The sequence below is a fragment of the Apaloderma vittatum genome, unplaced genomic scaffold (assembly GCF_000703405.1).
Source record: "Apaloderma vittatum isolate BGI_N311 unplaced genomic scaffold, ASM70340v1 scaffold41158, whole genome shotgun sequence".
In the NCBI taxonomy this organism is placed as follows: Eukaryota; Metazoa; Chordata; class Aves; order Trogoniformes; family Trogonidae; genus Apaloderma; species Apaloderma vittatum.
The window spans coordinates 1-20408 of record NW_009729889.1 but is presented as its reverse complement, the minus strand read 5'-3'; the positions used below and the strand labels follow the sequence as shown (position 1 = coordinate 20408).

Genomic DNA, 20408 nt, shown 5'->3' with positions numbered 1-20408 from the left:
TGCCTGGACACGTTCCCGTGTGGCTGCCCTGGGGGATCCTGCTCTGGCAGGGGGGGTGGGCTAGATGATCTCTAGAGGTCCCTTCCAACCTCAAACATTCTGTGTCCCTGCTTGTCACTGTCTTCCATTTCTTCCTGCAGTTTGTTGTTGTGGATAAATACAGTACATCCTCCACACCGCTGATTAAGACTTTAGAACCATTGTAAAGCAGTTTAGTGACAAAATAAGAGATTGCAAGGAATCTTAGAGAATTCTGGGCAAAAGGTTGTATGAGGCAGTTTGTGTCCATGATAAATAAAATATATCTGATGCATTGTGGAAAATAGAGTTTTTCAGATTGCTTCTAGCAGGTGTTCATTCTGCTGTAGATACTTTTGAATTCAGACTTCTTTATTATTTTAGACGTATTTCTAGCTATGGGATAATTCAGAGGCAGTATATGGTACTGCTGGACAGTAAAGAGACAAGGCTACTTGCTTATGGGCAAACTCTCTATGTACAAAGGAGCCTTAAGAGGTTGTGTTCGGTGTGAAAGATTTATTGGAGTAATTCAGTTTCCTTCTCATTGTAATTATTTCCATGTTTCACTGCTTATCTTGTTATGGCTGTCAGGATTTTGGCAGAGTTTTCCTTCTACTCCTACAAGATTTTTTTGAGTGGTCTCTTGGGTAACATACTGACTGCAGAGGAGGTTTTGTGGTCTTTATTTTGGCCTGCAGTTCCGGTAGTCTGCAGAGCCCAAGAGACTGCCCTTGTGTCTTCACCTAATTCGTAGTGGATTCGGATGGGGAGCGCATGTATGCCCCCCATCAACTGCTTGAGGAATCTAAATTAATTGCCTGGTACTAGCAGTGAGCTGGTTGTGTAATTTCTAAGAAATATTTAGTAAATAGAAAACAAGTTTTAGCTCATAATTTAATCTAGATATGGATGATCTCTAATGTTATGGAAAGTTAAAGGAAATCTGGAATCCACTGTATCTTGATTTACTTCCAGCATTTTATTTTTGTCATTTTGTAGTTTCAACTATGCCATCACCAAAAAGAAAGAAGCGCAAGAAGTACAGGAGTGTGATCTCTGATATATTTGATGGGACTATCATAAGCTCAGTACAGTGCTTGACTTGTGATAGGGTGAGTAAGGAGGGGGGAAGTTTTAGGAGGTTTTGTGTTTGTTTTCCAAATACAGATACTTACAGCTTTATGAATACAGTCATTTTCTGTTAACTTTGTTCTTTTGTGGTGGATTTCCTCATGTTTCCTACTTGTTTACTCAAAGAGTAAGAGCAGCTGTTACCAGCACTTTGTGTTTAGACTAGCTTGTGTTCATTGAGCTGGATATTTACCCAGAGCTGAAAAATAACATTCTGAGTATTGACTTACAGCAAGGATAGAGGAAGAGGCTTGCTCTTCAACCTCACTTAAGTATGATTAGTTTTTAATAATGTTCTGAATATCGTAATATATACTTGCTACTGACTTAGGTTCTTTGTAACATGATGTTACAATGAAAAGTAAAAGACAGTAGTGCAGTCATACTGTTCTAACAGTCTTATCACGTAGGTTGAAGCTAAGAAAATTAATGCCTTTCAAAAATCCAGTTAAAGAAACTTAGTTTTACAGATGATAAGAAACTTTAACTGCTTTCAGAAGTTGTCCCCTACTATAAGAAGTGGTGCAACACAGGAACAGTTGATATTTTTCTGTGCTGTTTGCTCATAGAATTATTTAGAACAGTACATGTGATCATTTAAAAAAAGTCAATTATCTAAATATGTCCAGTGGACCACTTCAGTTGCAAAGCAGTAGTATAAAATACTGGATATCCAAATCTTTGCATTAGGGACAAGTTTCTCAACTTAGGGTTTAAACTTAACCCTGGTGCAGCTGCATGCCCTTACAGTCTCACTTGTAGATCTAAAAATACCAAGACCTCAGGCTAATCTAGTGAGCAAGTTCAAAAAATAAATCATTTTTAATTTGCTTGATGTTTTAGTCTGTGACTGTGGTCACTAAATTCAGCATGAGGGAAAGGAAGTGCACAGCTGGGTCTCTTTTGTAGTGGGTACAGTTACATCTGGTCAAGGTAATGTCACAGGAAAAGATTCTCAAAAAAATGGGCTGAAGCTTTCTGAAACTGGCTTATATATCGGGAGCTTGAGGCAAAAATCATAGTGCTTTGTATGACTAGCAGGAAGACAAATAACGACTTAAAAGAAGTTTCAGAGATAACACAACGTGCAAGCTTACTCTAAAATGTTTTTTTTTTCATTTTTTTTTTTTTTTAAGAAAATGAATTCTTAACATCTTGTTATTTATAATTAATGTGCTACCTAGAGGAATTCTCAGTTGTACAGTGACTTGGTAATTACTGGTGAACTTTACAGAATTCAATTAGATTACTCTTTCTCTTCAAGCTTAACTCTATTTTGTTTCATTTGTTTTCTTCTTTAGCTGTCTGTAACCCTGGAGACCTTTCAGGATCTGTCCTTGCCTATTCCTGGTAAGGAAGATCTTGCTAAACTCCACTCTGCAAGCCATCAGACATCTCTGGTCAAGGCAGGGTCATGTGGAGAAGCGTACGCCCCCCAGGGATGGATAGCTTTTTTTATGGAATATTTCAAAAGGTAAGTAATTTTTACCTTGTTTTATTTATTTATCTATTTTGAAATTCCAATTTCTGCTCTTTTGGCAGAACATTTGTTGGTTTTCTTTCTTTTCTGTCAATGATGTTTCAGGTTTGTTGTCTCATGTGTTCCTAGCTGGTTTTGGGGTCCAGTTGTAACGTTACAAGATTGTCTTGCTGCCTTTTTCGCCAGAGATGAGCTCAAGGGTAAGAGGTTAATTACATGAACCTGCTTCTTCTGCGGTCTTTTCTTCCTATCACAATAAGACGCTTAATATCTTTTTCGCTTCACGTAATTAAGCAAAGGCTACCTCTTAGACTGTAATAAGGTAATTCCTTGCTCTTACGGAATCATTCATTTCAAAAAGGTAAGCTTCTGCCTTCGCTGAATATTTGAGGCATGAATTGCCTGTGAAAGCTGCTTTAGAAATCTCAAGTAAATCTGAATTTGGTTTAATGAAATGCCATCAGTTGAAGGTTCATAAAAATTTCAAAACCCACTATATTAATACTCGTTCTCCTAACCTTAATTTGGACTTAGTATATTATTTTAAATTATATAGCGTTGTCTCTTCAGATATAGCTGTCCTGCTTGAAAACATAAAGCATAAACCTTAAGAACCTTTCTATTTAGTTCCTATGACTCTTTAGTTCTTATGACTGTTAAATATTGAATGCAACGTAAAGATAAATTCCCAAGAATCTTTATATATCAAATGTATGCGCTTGAAGGGTAGCTGGATTTAGAGAGTAATGACTGGTTTTCTTCTCCCTGATATTTGCAGGTGATAACATGTACAGCTGTGGGAGGTGTAAAAAGTAAGCTGGCTTCTACCTTTATTTGTTTTAACTTGTTTTAATTTCAATGCTTCAATGCTTCTGTTGATCAAGAGGCGTTTATTTCTGTTGGATATGTCACAGTACTATTAATCTTTTGATACTACCTGGTGTTCTGGCTGTCAGAAATTTAGTATTAAAGGTGCAGGAATCAGGAAGTACTGACTCACTGTACCATATCGCAACCCAAATGGACTTAATTCTTTTTCATGTTCCTTACAATTTTAGCCCTTTCTAAATTGTTTTTGATTGATAAGATAGAAGCTTTTAGCCCTCTGTATTACTAGTACGTTTTCACTGATATTCAGTAGGTCACTTTGCTGTGATATAAATAAATATACTGTGGCTTTAAATACTAGAACCAAGAAGTGTGGTCTGAAGACTGCTCAAAGCCCTTTATGGAAAAGGCATGTTATTCCCTGCTTATGTAACTGGTGATCTGCTCTAGGTAATTTCTTAAAAATAAACTTAGTTAGTTTTTTCTCTTTTGCTGAATAATCAGGTTTCATGAAGCTTAAAGTTCTTTCCTTTATGTGAAGAGTTAAATAGATGGAACTTGGTTATCTGTACTCACTGCTTTGAAATTTTCAGGGATACAGATTGTCTTTTCTTCTGAAGCGTCATTATTTGTATCGTTTTGGCTATTCCATGTCTAGTCTACATTCCAGAAATGTTTTGGGTTTGCTAATGTAATGTTCAGCTTACACTTTTGCTGATCTAGCACAATAAAGTAAGACCTTTCTAGAACTAAGTATTGGTCGTTTTGTTTTCTTTGCTTAGGTTAAGAAACGGAGTGAAATTCTGCAAAGTGCAAAAGTTTCCTGAGGTACTGTTAGTACATGCACTTTAAAGCACTTTTTCTGCATGATTAGGAATGTGGTAAGACTAACGAGTTGCATGGAGTAAATTGTGTTTATAGTGTTATATGATGAAAGTGAGTCTTCATATTGGCATCTGTTTTAATCACGTGAGCAACATTTGATGATTCACCCTCTAAGAACGTGAACCTTGTACATGAAAAGTTAGAAAAATGGGGTTTCTCTATGTTGTTACTGTCAGCCTGCAGAGCTTATACTGCAGATCTTAGAATTAAGTACTACAGCCCGACTGGAAACCTTTCTGTAAATAATGCTTGTAAATTTACGTTTTAAAAACAATCCAGTCTTACGCTTATAAATATGAGTTGGTTGCTGCAATAATGGGGAAGAATTTATGTCCCATGTGATGAGATTGTGCATTAGGTGCATGGAGGAAAAGGTATGTTGTTCATTGCTACACTGGTGTGAGTAACTGCTCATGACTGTTTTGGTTGGGTTTTTTTTTTTTGTACTGTCAGTAAGATAAGTTTTCAAGAATTACAGATTCATTTCTGATTTCTTTAGCTACAATTGATTACTTATTTATATTTAAAAAAAAACCCAGGGCTGTGCAACACAGAGCTTTTTATAGTTGCTTTAGGCCATAAAGAAAAGTGATCCTTTTGGGGTTAAAACAGGAAAAGGCAGCCCGCACAGTGTAGTTATTAAATATTGAACGGTAGCATGCATAGTTCTTGAGTGAATCTGTCAATCCTTCTTACAGATACTGTGCATTCATCTCAAAAGATTTAGACATGAACTTATGTTTTCCACAAAAATTGGGACCCATGTGTCCTTTCCCTTGGAAGGTCTTGATCTTCAGCCTTTCCTTGCGAAGGACAGTCCGGCTCAGATAGTAACTTATGATCTCTTGTCTGTCATCTGCCATCATGGAACGGCAAGCAGTAAGTATGAGGTCTTGTCTTTGCAGCTGATATTCACATTGGCACTGCTGTTTAAGGATGATCTTCATATACTGGGGGATAAATAGATGAATATTGTTAATTATTGGCAGCTGAATATGTAGTTAAAAATAGTAAAAATGTAAAATGCATTATGAATAGTCTTCAAAATGCAATTAAGTATGGTCTTGATACCATATAGCTGTTACACATCTATGCTGATTTCTGTTATAAAGCATACTAAGGTTTGAAGAGTTCATTGTGGAAGCTCATTGGGATAAATTGTTCTGGAGGTCTTACTATGATTTGAATATCATGCTGTAGGAGTACATTGGATAATAAGCTGCTTGAAGAGTTCAAGAATATGCTGAAAGCTGTGTCCAGCTTTCCACTAGCTGATAAAAATTCAGGAAAAAACCCTAAACTGATCATGAGTTTGAGAGAAGTTAATATCCAGGTTGTGTCTGCTAATGATTTAATATTTCTCCCATGTAAGACTTGAGTTTATTAAGACTTATATCTGTTTCACGTATTACAGAGTAAAATCGGTAGCTCTGGACACTTTTTAATAGCTCTTGCTTCTAACACTCTAGGTGGACATTATATAGCTTATTGCCGCAACAATTTAAATAATCTGTGGTACGAATTTGATGACCAGAGTGTCACAGAAGTATCCGAATCCACAGTGCAAAACGCAGAAGCCTATGTTCTCTTCTACAGGTAAGAAATCAAAATACAATCATACTTAGGTAAGTCAGGTACGTAAATAACTTTTTGAGCAGTTCAGCAGCTTTCAGAAATTAGCTGCCCCACAAGAATTCTAATGGAGAATTTGAGCAACCAGAAAAGCCTGTGCTGGATAGAGACTTAATCCTTCAGTTACGTCCTTAACGCTTACTCTGTCACTGCTAAAACACGTACGGACCTTAAAATGAAAATTAAATATGCATAAATAAAGCATAGTAAGGTGACTAGAAACAGAAGTTAAAGCAAGTGTTAGAAGTATCCACCAATTACCTCATTTTGCATTAGAGGAAAGGAGTTGTGCACAAGAGGAGGTTTTGCACACAGACTCTTAACTGTTAGAGCTCTAAAGGGAATTGTGGAAAGCCCTTAACAGATGGGATGTGGAACAACAGAGGTTTTCCTGTGTTGTAATTTAATTTCAGGGAATTTTATAGGCTGAGGTTTTTTCTGAAAGTTTAGATGAAAGGCCAGAAGCCATGTTGTTACCATGTTCAGTCTAAGAAGTTTTTGTACTTGAAACAGTAAAAGTGACTTAACTCGATTTTCATTTTCAAGTTGACCACGAAATAGATTGTGTCAGAGCTGGACAAGAAATGTGATGTGTTGTGAGACTGTTTTAACTTTTGTTAGGAGCGCTCGTACCTGCCCCACTGTCTGAGCTAAGCCTGTGTGAGTCTGGCTAGGTAGGTCTTTTAGGAGAAGTGAGGAAGTCATGCTGTATTGCCAAGAAAGAATACGGTACCTGATTATGGGCAGACATATTAAACTAAATAACAGCATTCATAAAATTGGATTTTAAAAAAGAATAGCATCACAAAACGCTATGACACACACAAAATAGATGTTCTTTCAACACATTTTGGAAAGCTTAGTGGAGATATTTATGCATTTTTAAATTAGAGCTGGAAAGAGGACTTGCCTACCTGAACTTCATTTTCAGACTTTTAAGGTTTTTGTTAAATAATTTTTCTCTGAATTTAAACAGATAATGTTTTTAATTGGGTTCATAGCGGTTTTTTTTCCTATTCTTTTAGTCTCATTTTGCTATACAATAAATAGATTTATTGCTACAGCCTTTAGGTCTACCTGAAGCTTTTCTATAAACTATGTGAGTCAGCTCTGACTGTGTAACTTAACTGAGGTGGCCCAGCTTTTGTGTGATGCTGAGTCAAGTTTTCAGGTCAGAGTTTTGGAGGATGAAATGAGTAGTTCAAACTTGCTTTTGGAGAAGAGAGATTCTATTCAGTCTGGAAACAGGAGAATGGAGATACTTCCACTTGGACAGCAGCAACAGCCTTAATGAGAAAATGTAGGGGAATTTAGGCAAAGTAGGGGAATTATACCTGATTTACTTATAGTTCAGCCTGACTTGTGAAGGTAGATAAGGAACGTCTGCCAGAGAAGTACAGCTTGCAGAGCTTTGCCTCCAAAGCTGCATGGACTTAATGGGCAGATGGGCAGAGCGTTTCCTCCTCCTGTGGTAGTGATCTCCTCTGCAGTAGAGTCTCCTGTCTCTGCACTCCAACAATCTGCCTTCTCGTGCTGGTGGGTTGAGTAGGAGCTGCCAGGGGTCTCTGAGTTGTTGAATTAAGCAGGAAAAAGTTTTCTTGCAGTCATGTGTTAAAACCTATGCTTGTCCTTAGCTCTAACAGAGCAATGAGTCTTTGCTGCCCTTCCCACTCTGTACTAAATGTTGTGGCTCTTGTGACACATGGTTCTGTAACGTGACAGTCTAGGTCCCTGCCACACGTTGAGATGGTGGCCCTAGCTGTGCAGAAAAGGTGCAAGTTGCTAAGTCAACTACTTTGTGCTAGTAGAACTTAGAAGCATAGACATGGCCCAGGTAATTTACTGTATTTTATATTCTTTCCCCTGAGGGCGGTGAGGCACTGGAACAGGTTGCCCAGGAAGATTGTGAATGCACCATCCCTGGGAGTTTTTAAGGCCAGGCTGGATGGAGCTGTGAGCAACCTGGTCTAGTGGGAGATGTCCCTGCCATGGCAGGGGGGCTGGAACTAGATGATCTTTGAGGTCCCTTCCAACCCAAATCATTCTACGATTCTCTCTAAACAAAAATATATTAAAATAAATATATTATCAATATAATTTTTATTGATATATTGGCATTACTATATTAATACGTTACCATACTAAAGTAGACTTTTCGTAAAATAAATTACCTACACCGTACCCAAGGATGTACATTTGTGTAATGATTCCTGTTTTGGTAACAGGAAGAGCAGTGAAGAAGCACAAAAGGAGAGACGGAGGATATCAGGGCTACTGAACATGATGGAACCAAGTCTTCTGCAGTTCTATGTTTCCAGGCAGTGGTTAAATAAGTTCAAGACTTTTGCAGAGCCGGGACCAATTTCAAATAATGACTTCCTCTGTATGCATGGAGGTGAGACTGTAACTGAGTATCATTTAAAAGGAATTTTTCTATTGACTTGTAAATACAGAGGGATGTATGCTTGTTTTAATTAATGCTAAGTGAATGTTACAACTTCTGTACCTTCTTAGGTAAATTAGAACTGCAACTTCTAAGTAAACTACTTTTTTCATTTTAATAGCTGACTAGTTGGAAATGGTACTGTGCGTTCTATTTTTTTTCCTTTTCTCTACACATTGGATTTTGTTTATAAGCTTTTTTTGATACTTAAAGAGAAACAGTTTGGCTTATATGCTTGTTTCCTAAGCATGTATGTTCCCATTTTAGAGAATCCTGTCACTTTATCATCATACTTAATGCTTTGGTCTGCCAGTCTAGGTATTTTTCTCAGCTGTGTGCTAGAAACAACAAGCAGGTTTGAAAGCTGCAGAGGGAAAAAAAATTGGTCTGATGCAGAAGATGCACTGCATAGCAGTGGGAAAATAGAGTGCTAATTCTGTGTATCTTTGTGTAGGAGCATAAAAATTTTACTTTGTGCTAAATGTTAATAAAAAAGAGAGAATTACATTAAGCAAAATACATATGGGGAAAATCATGACTATGTGGTGTTCTTATACCCATTTTCTTAGTAGAAGTACGGCTGTATTACGTCAGCAGTTAGAGGTGCTGCCTGCCTGTTGCTGAACCAAACTTTTACCACAGGAATATTTTCAGGCTGTGTATGTGTGAGCCCTCGTGGCTCTGGCTTTCCTTTTGCAGAGTTAGAGCAGGTGACTCTCGGTGTACAAGTACCTGACCTACTAGATTTGCGCCGTTCAGAAGAGTCGCTGCATAGCGCGCTGCTGCTTGCCACGCACTTCAACCCGACACTTCTGTTTCTGCAAGCCCTTCTGGTTTTGCCTCCCTCCAGATTTTGCTACTTTCATGCACTCGTGCTGTTTGCAGTGATTCAAAAAGGTCTACAGCAAAGAAGTGAATTTTGAATAGTTTGTTAATGTGTTTACACGCATAAACAAAATATTTAATCGCTCTATTTTTTTTGTTGCGTACCTTAAACGTTTTGAAATCGGCATCTAAAAAGGATTCTAGCCCTTTCATTTTAATCTTTCTTGTAGTTTTATTCTGCTTTTTATAAACTTCTCAGTCCCATAAAAGACTAAAATTACAATGATTGCTTTAAATACAGTAATAGATTATACTGTGGTAAAATTTGTTTCTCACAATTTCTCTGAATTTTTTAAAAGGGTTTGTTTGGTTTTTTCTCTCTCTCTCTCTCTCTCTCTCTTTTTTTTTTTTTTTGAATTTAGAGACCTCTAAGATAATCTCCTTCTCCCCCTTGCTTCCTACTAATGTTCTGGTTTTTTGCTTCTGCAGGTGTCCCTCCACACAAAGCTAACTTCATAGAGGACCTAGTTGTAATGCTACCTCAAAATATATGGGATAATCTGTATAGCAGGTCAGTTTTGTACTGTAACTGGAAAAAATCCAGTGCTACAGTTTCAGAGCAAATATGTGCCAAGCAGCAATATCAGACTTGAGGATTCGTTGCTCAGAAAGAGATATATAAACTCTTGGCATAAAGCTAAGTAAAGGGGTTGCAAACGGCTGATTTATATAATTTGCTTGTGCAAAAATCATGCTGAAAGCCTACATAGTGTGTTACTGGGACACTACTCAAGTATTAAAGCAGTAGACACGTGTGGTATGTACAAAACGACACAAAGTAGGTCAGCACAAGCATACTTTGCAAGAAGTATTCTGAAGGAGCTCTCTGTATCAGCTTCCTGTTCTCTTGTTGGCTGGAGGCAGCTTTTCTTTTATGTTGGCTTTGAATCCGTAGCCTCAACTTCCAGCACTGCTTCAAAATAACTTCTCTCTAAATGTTCCAATGACTGCTCCACACTTGTTTAATGTAGGGCAAGTTGAAGTGCTTGGTTATGAAGGGGGGATGCATAGATCTGTGTCCTTTTAAAGAAACAAAGCATGAGGAGAGCTTTGCTGATGACCTTAAGGACTGTGTTACACTTGCATTAAATATTTTTAGCTGTTAATTTCCTGCCACCTAAGCACGATAGCTACAGGGTTGTGGTTTCATTTGTTCTGAAGTTTCAATGCACACGAGCAAAAAATAGAAACAATATTGTTTCCAGCTTATTTCTACTTTCTTAGATGTAGTGAATTTTTCTTCCAACTGACAAAGGCATTCTTCATTTTCAGTATACAGAAATGGTTTTTAAATCTGAAGGAAAATTGTTTAAAATTCTCATTCATTTCCCTTTTCTGTAAACTTTCTTAACAAGATGTCACACTTCAATCATTTGATGGAAAAGTAGAAGTCCCAGAGAGAGTAGAGTCCTCCAGATTTTGAGAGTAATCTGCTGGGTAGGAGAGATGTGAATTGTTATTGCTACATTTGTCTGTACTATCTGGTTACTTGATGTTTTGCTTTTTGTCTTGCTGTTATCTGGAAATTATGGGAGAATACCTCGGCTTTAGTGGGTGAGGAAGCAAGATATGGTGGAGCTGACTTGTACTGAGATAAGGAAATGTTTGTCTGGGATGCCAGTTGCCAAGCCATGTCTCAGGCAGATATTTTGTTGCTCCCATGGCATTACTTCAGTTCCAAATACTTTGGGTTCAGAGTTATTTGGAGATAATACAGTCTAATTCATACTTAACCTATTTTAGTTAAAAGCTTGCGAATGGATCAGTGCAGTCTAAAGACAAAGTGTCATCTTCAGAGGTACATTCTAAGTGGTAGGTGCTCGTTTTAAGAAACGGGTATCTCTCAAGTTTGGATAATTGAGTACCTGCCAAAAAATTTGTATGTACAAGTGCGTCGTATTGAAATAATGCTTTAATACAGCACTTTAATAATACATGTGTAACACACACAACACTTTTGTAATGCTTTAAAATAAAACACTTCTGTATTTGGAGAGAAAAAAATAACATCCCAAGTTATTTTGATGGACTGACAAAAGAGGAAAAAAGCAATTACTTCCATGGCAGATTTTTGTTTAGTTTTATTCACTAAGTAAACATATTTATTTTTCATTCTTTTTAAAGAGCTTTCATATTTTGAACTTGAATTCATGCTGTTATAGTTAAGAGTTCTCTCTTTTATCTAATTTAATGTAAGATTTTTGGAACAAAATCTGAACTTTTTGAGGAGAAAATTGGAATAGAACACAGCTCTGACAAGAATAATTATTCGGCCAGGAAGTAGAACCTGGAATATCCTTATTTTAATGTGTGTTTTAATAAATATTTAGTTAAAATTTAGTAAATATTTCCAAGTAGCAAATATGGAAGGGGAGGGTCATGGAGAATAAAGAAGTTTGGAGGCTGGTGTCGGGGAAGTAGCAAACTGATGAGGAGTGTGTGGTGGAATGGAGGAACATGTTTAAGATGAACTGGCTGGAACATTTCCCTGAGCTGTTTCTTAGAGGCCTTTAATAAAATCACACATGGTGTATTTATAGCAGAATACTTGCTCGTTGACACGTTCCTCCCGTAGTAAATGCCTTTTGAAGGGGACTTTGAGAGGATTTCTAGTGGCTTGAGGCAGTCAGATCTTCGAAGATGCTTATGTCTTAGAATGAGAAACAAAATATTACTGGGAAAATAAATTATGGCATTTGTGGATCAGTGTGACTGGCAGTTACATATTATATGAAGCTGACACTTGAGATGTCTAGAGGTGCATGATCTTAATATATTGTATTTTCCACGAGGTTAATGGTTTTTAACTTCTACTGCAGATATGGAGGAGGACCAGCTGTTAACCATCTGTACGTTTGTCACACCTGCCAAATAGAGTCTGAAAGAATTGAAAAAAGAAGGAAAAATGAATTGGAAATGTTTATTCGGGTAAAAAAGTAAACACTTATTCATTCTGCTTTGTGACATCCTGTGACACTCATGACTTGAGTCAAGGGGTTGCCAGAAGTGCAGAGGTGATTCCTCTAACACAGGGAATTTCCTTCTGTACACCTCTGTAGAATCCCTTCTTTCCTGTTGGCAACAGTAATGTTCTTGTGATATTCCAGGTAACTGTTCAGATGGAAATGTACTTAGAGACAATATTTAATGCGTTTCTTAAACTGCTTTTTTATGATATGGAAGCAGAGTGCAGCCACGTGAGCCACATCTTCTTTATACCCTGATCTATTCTGTGCAGTCTGATGAGGTTTAAGTGCAATAATACCGTGTCAGCAAATAGTTAATCTTTAGCTCTAATGTTAAAAACGTCATGAGGCACAGAAACAAACATAAATAATTCACTGTGAAGTAAATACCTTGGTATTATGACGGATCTGTAAAATTAATATCAAGCAGTTCCTATATTTTCTGTGAGATCATGTGCATGAGGCTGAATGGTAAAATAGCTAGTAGTAATGATATTGTAATTCTTAAACCAAAAACATGTTTTCAAGTTTTCCGTAAAAATAAATGCAGGGTATTGGAGATCCATTTCTGCTATCTTAATTCACGAGAGGGAGAAAAACAGAATTGCAGCTGTTCTTCCAGTTGTAACTGTGCTTTAGTCACAGTTCAGAGACTGTGTCAGCTCTTCAGCATTTTAACTGCTATTTGAACTTTTTGGTAATTGATTTTTCCTTAGTCTGAGTTACCAATGGACAGTAATTATTATTAATAACATTGAGTCAACTTCATTTACTATAGCAATCAGTATTTTTCCAGTATAGACAACGATTATATTTGCACTTCTGTGCAAGTATTGCTGCTGGTTAGCAGACAGAAAATTCTGTTATCCTATGTAAAAATTCCTTTGGGGAATGATTGCAAAACTTATTCTATCAGAAACCTTAACAAGTTGTGTTGATGCTTTAGGTTCATGGCTTCAAGGGGGAAGTGTAGTTATATTATTACAGAGCTAAACCATCATGGTTTTAAAGGTTTAAGTGACTTAATAACATTGTGAAAATATCTGTAGTCTCTGAAAAATAATAAAATGTTAAAATTCGTATAATCTTAGTTATAAAAAAATATTTTTTCACAATGATTTTAAGACATTTAGTTAAATGCAGCTGAGACTTTTTACTTGACTGTATAAATTACAAAAACCAGCTACTTGCATTACTTTGCAACAGAAGTTCAGAACACTAGGGTATGAAATTTTTTTTTATAATAGGAATAAAAATATGTCACCTTTTTTAAACTGAAGCAAAGAGAAATCCATGAAAAATCCTAGTGTGTTAGTTCGCTGTGCCTTTCTTGGAATCATACCGTCATCTTTTCAAAGTATTAGGGGATAACCAAACATAGATGAAGATTCAGTTCATCAAACAAAGGCCCTTGCATAAAATTACAGAGGAAATTTTTCAAAACACTGTTTTGTTTTCGTTTACAAAAATAAATTTTCTACTTTCTTTGGCTACTTGGAAGTTCAGCCTTCACAATAATTATCCGGTAGTGTTTGATGGGTAAGCATTTGTGCTTAAGAACTTGTTGCTGTTTTCAGGAAAAAATAAATTCTCAAGTAAAGAGTAAGCCATCTTTTAGTGTGAAGGCCACCACTACATCCCAATCTCACCTTGGGAATTGGTCGGGTGTCCTGATGGCCAGTCGTTCTCTGAAGTGTTCTGTGGCAGTGTAATATTATGCTGTTAATTACATTTGTTAAGAATTCAGGGGTTTAAAGGGGAAAAAAAAGGCAAAACCCTCACAGGTTCTTTTTCCTTTCAGCTTAATAGAGCGTTCCAAGAAGAAGAATCTCCATCAACGTTTTACTGCATCAGTATGCAGTGGTTCAGAGAATGGGAAGGATTCGTAAAGGGTAAAGACAGTGGTAAGTTGTTGTCCATTTTGAAATACGGGTCATCTTTGTTGTCTTGTAGTCATACTGATTAAGTAAATTGTTTCTGCCTTGGGAGAAGGAAGAGCACATAGAGAAGGTAACAAAAATTCTTAGAACAAACATCCAAGACAGATTTTCTAGGTTACGAATGTATCCGGGAACCAAATTAGAGAACGTAATAAAATAATTCACAAAAACGGATAGTGAGGTAGTTTTGCAGGGGCTTTGCCATTAGTGGCAGGAAATTTGGGTCTCGGTACCAGGAGGTGGTATTTTGCTGCGCGAAGTAATAGATAACAGTCCAGCTTCTAGAGGAAAGGTGACCTCACTGTCACAGCCTGAACTCATTGATAACTGAGTAGCAGCTGAGTCTGCTCGAGGACAACTTTGCTAGGGGTGATTTGTGTTTGATGTTGCTTGAAGACTTGCTGTAATCATGAATGCTTGGAAAATCTTGCTCTTAATTAAAATTCTGATTAGCTTTTAACAATTTAGAATGTACTTCTAAGCAGTACAAGAACAAGCAGTAAATAAACAAGCTGGTTTTCCTTCCATTTAAAACTAGAACCTCCAAACTGCCACTTCTCAGCTTTCCCAATTTTAATGGTCTTTCTGTCTCACTAGATCCCCCTGGTCCTATTGATAATGCTAAGATCGCAGTGACAAAGTGTGGAAATGCTGGCCTAAAACAAGGTAGGTGTCCAACAGTGCTGCAGCTTTGAGCTCCTTATAATCCATTTGCTGACATCTGGGGAAATGTATTTGGAATTTCTTTTTCAACTGTTACAATAAAATGGCAATTGCAGATGAGAGTGTAGAAGGAGGTGCAGAGTAACTTTAAAATGGCAAAGTGTGCTTTGGCTTTGTGTCACTTGGTTGAATTTGGGTTTTCTTAATGTAAATTGGAAGATGTTTGGCTTTTTAGACTGTGTCATATATCTCTATGTAGTTATTTGAAGCTTAAAACCTAATTTGAATTAAGAGCTACTTCTGACAGAGGGAAATAAACCACGGTAGGTAAATGTCTCTCATTTTTCTGGAAGTTGTTTCCTGCTATACATTGCAAAAACTTCTCTAGCGTGCAAAGGTACAGATTCCTTTGTTATTCTTCACAGCCAGATGCCTAAAGGTCATTTATTTGAAATTTGATTTCAAAGAAACCAAATATGACCTGCTTTATGAAGACTTTATACTTCCTACGAATATTTAAATTAGTTGAAGCTCAGCTTAAAAGAAAATAAAATGGCAGTGATAAGTTAAACATTTATTTAACTGATTTTTTTTTCCAGTTTAACTTAATGCCTCTGCATGCAGTGGACCTACCAGTGGCAGTTCCCTGGAGGCCACCAGTTGTAGAATGTTAGGAGTGTATTTAAAGAAGACTGAGTTCCTTCACTCACAAGTTTTGCACTACATTTTAATCATATAAGCACCAACGTAGAAGTCAAATACGATGTATAAAGCATCCGACTGACATATTAAAAAAAAAAAAAGTAATTTTGGAACCAGTACTTGGTAGTCAATTAGCCAGTTGTTGAATTCAAATTTGACCCTGAGTAGAAATGAAGAAAAATATCTTGTGGAAAATTTCTCTCAAGTCATGAGAGAAGGGGTGGGAGCAGAATATTGCATATTTCTGTGGTCCAGTGGTCCTGATCCCAGTGCATTAGTGCGCTGTGACTGTTCAGATAACCTGGAGCGTTTGAGGGGCTGGAATCTAATAAGGATATTGGGGGCAACTTGCTGTGGGACAGGTTTTTAATGAGTTGCTTAAAGAAGAGGGTGTTCATTCTGGTAGGATAGAAGCTTGTCCTCTCTGCCTACATTAGTGTGAAGAAATCACTTCAGCTGTATCAGACAGGATCCTTGTGTTAAAACCGGGAGGGTCAGTGTGCTGGTGCTGCCTTGCTCTTTACTGGTGTAAAAGGTTACAGCAAATCAGAAATGAATGTTGGACGCTCACTTGAGGCAGGAAGGGGACCTCTAGCCAGGGGAGGGGAATCATAAGCAAAGACTCTAATCAGAGAACAAAGAGAAATCAGTCTGACCCATCAGGGCTACGTGTAAGGAGCGTTAGAAGGGTTGTTCATGTCCTAATAGTTGGTTCTCTCTGAGGTTCTGAGAATTTACCTGTGGTTCTAACACTTTCACTGTTTACTGTCAATATGTATTTCTTTGGAAACAAGAGCCTTGAGTCCTTGAACTTTATTATGTAATTGATGTGACTGCATGGCCTTATATTAATATGAATTGTTATTTCCTGTGTCAGTTGTCAGCTTGATTGATAAATAAAAGATAAGATGTTTGTCGTAGAACCTTCATGTGTTTTATGCTTGAGGTATATTAAGTACTAGATAACATAGAGCAGCTAGTTGCAAGAATCAGTAAGCATAAAGTTAACAGAAAATATGTTGTTGGGTTTGACAGTGCAAGATAAAGCACAAGTTCAGCTTAGGATTTTAATTTTGAATTTATATTGTTATTTTTGGGGGTTGTATATGTTATGGAACTGAAAGAAATCATGAAATAATTATTCTAAATAGTAATTAAAATTCTTAAAATGTTTTCAGGTGCAGATTCTGGACAAATATCTGAAGAAACGTGGAATTTTCTTCAGTCAATCTATGGTGGAGGTCCAGAGATTATACTCAGACCACCTGTTCCTCCCGTAGAACCTGATATCTTGCAGACAGAGGAGAAGATTGAATTAGAAACTCATGGTCTGTAGCTACTGAGAAACAGATGAACTTGTAAGGAAGCCAGCTTCCTTACAAAATGCCCAAAATACATTCCTAAAAGTTTATTCTCTTATGTCTGTTGGAGGCACAGCTCACTGGGCATTACATTAACTACAGAATAGTAAGTTAAAATATGTATTACAATTTGTTTCAATAGAGGCAGTTTCTCTACTTTGGAAGGCATGTGGTTTGTACATTTGGGAATGTTTGGTCAATGGAAAAACAAAGTGATTTCTGAACTTTTTGCTGTAAGTCAAAATCCTGTTATATCCTTAGACTTGAAAAATGGGGACAAATTTTAGAAGTGTTCAGTAACCCTTTTGATTTCTGTTTGGGCTTCTGATATCTATAAACTTTCACCTGTCTTAACTGTACAGTCTTGACAAGCCTAGGTATAGAGGGAGTATATTTTAAATGGATTACCATCAGGATTTAAATTTCTTAAATGCTCAGGAAAAAAAATCTCACTTATTTTGCACTGTAAGGATATGAAATGAGTAGTATATAATAACCAGATACTTATTGTATTTGAATGGATCAAACATTAGTGTAGATTGAATATTGTTTTAGTAAGCAAATGTCATAACTTATTACCAACAAAATTTTCCATCTTATTCTAGTCTTCTGTAGCTCTAGAAACCTGGCTAGTGTCATTAATAGTATACGTGATCAAAAGATTTATTCTTCTCTAGGGTAACATTTGAGAGCATGAAGTGTGCAATGTAAAATGACTGTGGATATGAGTGATATAAATTTCAGAAATTAAATTGTCTGATCTCTTGAATTACATTCGTAAACAGTTTGATTTGAAGGTTTTTATTGTATTGTTAAAAATTTCCATTGGCATGATGACCTATAATGTCAGAAGCTGCATAAAATGTATCTATTGCAGAACTTTACTGAATGATTCTTATTGGAATGCAGAATGGCACTTGCTCTTGTTTTTGCCTGATACTGTTACCAGATAAGCAGCATTATTCAAAGCTGGATCAATAAAAAAAAAAACCAAACAAAAACTATGGAGCGGAAGACGGGGAAACTTTCTGAAATTTTTTTCATTTATTACATCAATAGCAAACTTGTGAAGTGATGCCGTGTACTGCTCTCACACCCATGTAAATGTATTTCCTGACCGTCTTTTGGCTAGGCAGTGATTTCTGACAGTCCTACCTCTGAGGTAAGAAAATGCTGACATAACATTCTTCTGGATGTTCTTATATCTAGTATAAAATCAAACTGGTTTTGAGCTTTGTAAAGCATATAAAGCCATTCTGGTTAAAAAACCACCTGTAGGAGTCCTAGAGCAGGTGTTCTCTAACCTTAAGTAAGTGCTAATGTGCTGCGTAGGAGAAGTCAGTTGTGTCAGAATGTAAATCCCAGTGTTTTCTGCACCCTACTGGAGATGAACTGGAGCTAAAAACACAGCAGTGCCAGTAAGAGGTGCAAATGGACAGCAGTATGGAGCCACTGAGTATATGGCTGGTACATAAGAAAAACATTTTTCAATTTTAAACTGTGTTGCAGGTAACTCTTAACCAGCCCATTAAGTTTCTGAACTTTTATATAAGTATTCTTTAAATTCCAGAGGAGGTCATGGGACATCAGGAGCTGAGAAGCCTCCCATGTACATGTGTGTAAATGTAAAGAAACATCGAGTAGAGACTTCTAATGCCAGACAATGCATTTGGACCATTTTATAGGAGTACATAAGGCAAACTGAAGTTAGTATCAAGTTACTCCTGTATGTACAAGGTAAACATATCAGTTACTACTAGAGACTTGTCTCATTAAGTTGAAGTGAGCTTGCTTATGAACAGTGAGTAGTAACTTGCTGACCTTGGTCTGCGGAAGGCTGTTCTAACTTCTCACCTCTATTGTGGGGTTTTTCTTCATATTAGGGTATTCTGGTTATTATAGCAGATGAGACTAAGAGTTAAAATCCAATGATAGCAAAACAAAACCTGTTCTGAGTAATAGCAACAAAAGCATCAGATGTGAGGCACAGGAGGTAATTATTCTGCTCTACTTGGTGCTGTGCTTGTTGGGAGATCTCATCTCTACTGTTCCCAATTCTGGATGCTATGTGGTGATAAATACAAGTTGAGGAGAGGTTATTTCATTGAGCAGCAAGACCCAGTGTTGAAAACAAAGTTGTTCTCTCGAAAGAATGCCGAAGATGCAAAAATTCCAATGTGGAAGTAATTGCTGGATAATAGTTCACAGTTTTTCCTAGATGAGTAGGGATATTTGCCTCAGTTTTAGCCATGGTGCTGAGCTTTGGTAGCCTGCTAGAAATCTAGAAACCTTCTAACAGTTTTGTCAGTCTCTTACACTGCGTGTCTGGCAATCTGTAGTCAAATATAACCTTAAGCTGTGATGCACACAGATCAGTAAGGAGACGCTTTAAACTCGCAGTTTGTGAAATGCCTCTGTCACTGCAGTAAAAGGCCTCTTCACACTATGACTGTTTGTCGTGCTGTAAATAAAAAACAAAACAAACAACAAACCTAACAAAAAACTGAGTTTGCAGAGATGAAATAGTATTTAAGACATAAAGCTCCAAAGGAATGACTGTCTTGTTTTTAGCTCTTTGAGAGCTCTGTGAGGGATTTCGTGCCACAGAAATGGAAGCAGCCTTTTAAAGCAAGGCAGTGTGGGAGAACTCCAGATGGGTGCCTTGTGTATGCTGGAGGGAAGGCAACAACTCTGAGAGTAGGTAGAAGAGAAGCCTTTGCTGTGAAGAGCTGTCTGATCTGCAGCAACCAAAGAATGCATCTCAGGAAGGGGCTGTGGAAATTATTTTTTTCCATAAGCCTTTCACCAGACTATTTGGATTCTTTGTTCATTTGTTTCCAGTTGAGGAAACACAGCAATGTGTTTGGGTGCCAAGGAAGCTGTCATTTCAAGAAGGGAAAAATCCAGTGGAGTCCTTCTTTTAGGGCTGGGAATCTAGATTTGAGCTGTTAAACGCCTGCTGTTCAGTCTGGTAACTCTAATCCTCTCTTCTGGAGAAAACTGCATAGGAGGTGTCGGGGGGCCTTACCAGCTCAAAGCTTGCTTTCTGACAATTTTTGAAGGCTTTTTTTTTTTTTTTAAGCGATATAGCTAATCGTTCATCTGACCCCCCAGCATTGAGGAGAGAGCTACTGTGCAATGTAGCTGAACAGTATAGCTGGAGGGAAAAAGATTAGCAGAAGAGCTGTTGAATTATGCAGTAGTAAAATAAGGCACTTTTATAATACACTTAGGAGGTGAGAGCTAAGTTGTCCTCTTGCTTAATAAAGCAAATAAAAATGACCTGCTCATTAGTTGTAAAATTATCCTGTGTTATACCTTTACAGACTTAAAGGCCAGTCTCTTCATTTTCTGTGACAGGAACATTAGGAAATTAGGGAAGTTCTGAAGACAATAAGACAAATCTCTGATGCTAATTCGTTGTTGAAGTTGGGTAGTCCCGTGTTGTGGGTTAGGGCTGGGCCGGCCTCT

General features: G+C 37.2%; 1 protein-coding gene across 1 annotated transcript; it reads left to right on the top strand.

Annotated features, from left to right (window-relative positions):
* Positions 1 to 1020: 1020 nt before the first annotated feature.
* Positions 1021 to 17945, top strand: LOC104268087 (ubiquitin carboxyl-terminal hydrolase 33; the record flags this gene model as incomplete). Its single annotated transcript, XM_009874576.1, has 13 exons — positions 1021 to 1133; positions 2454 to 2626; positions 2738 to 2832; positions 3411 to 3444; positions 4243 to 4288; positions 5044 to 5224; positions 5815 to 5941; positions 8203 to 8372; positions 9735 to 9816; positions 12125 to 12233; positions 14073 to 14175; positions 14809 to 14877; positions 16755 to 17945. Coding segments are annotated over 13 exons (1460 nt in total), but the record flags the coding sequence as incomplete, so codon positions are not given.
* Positions 17946 to 20408: the final 2463 nt, after the last annotated feature.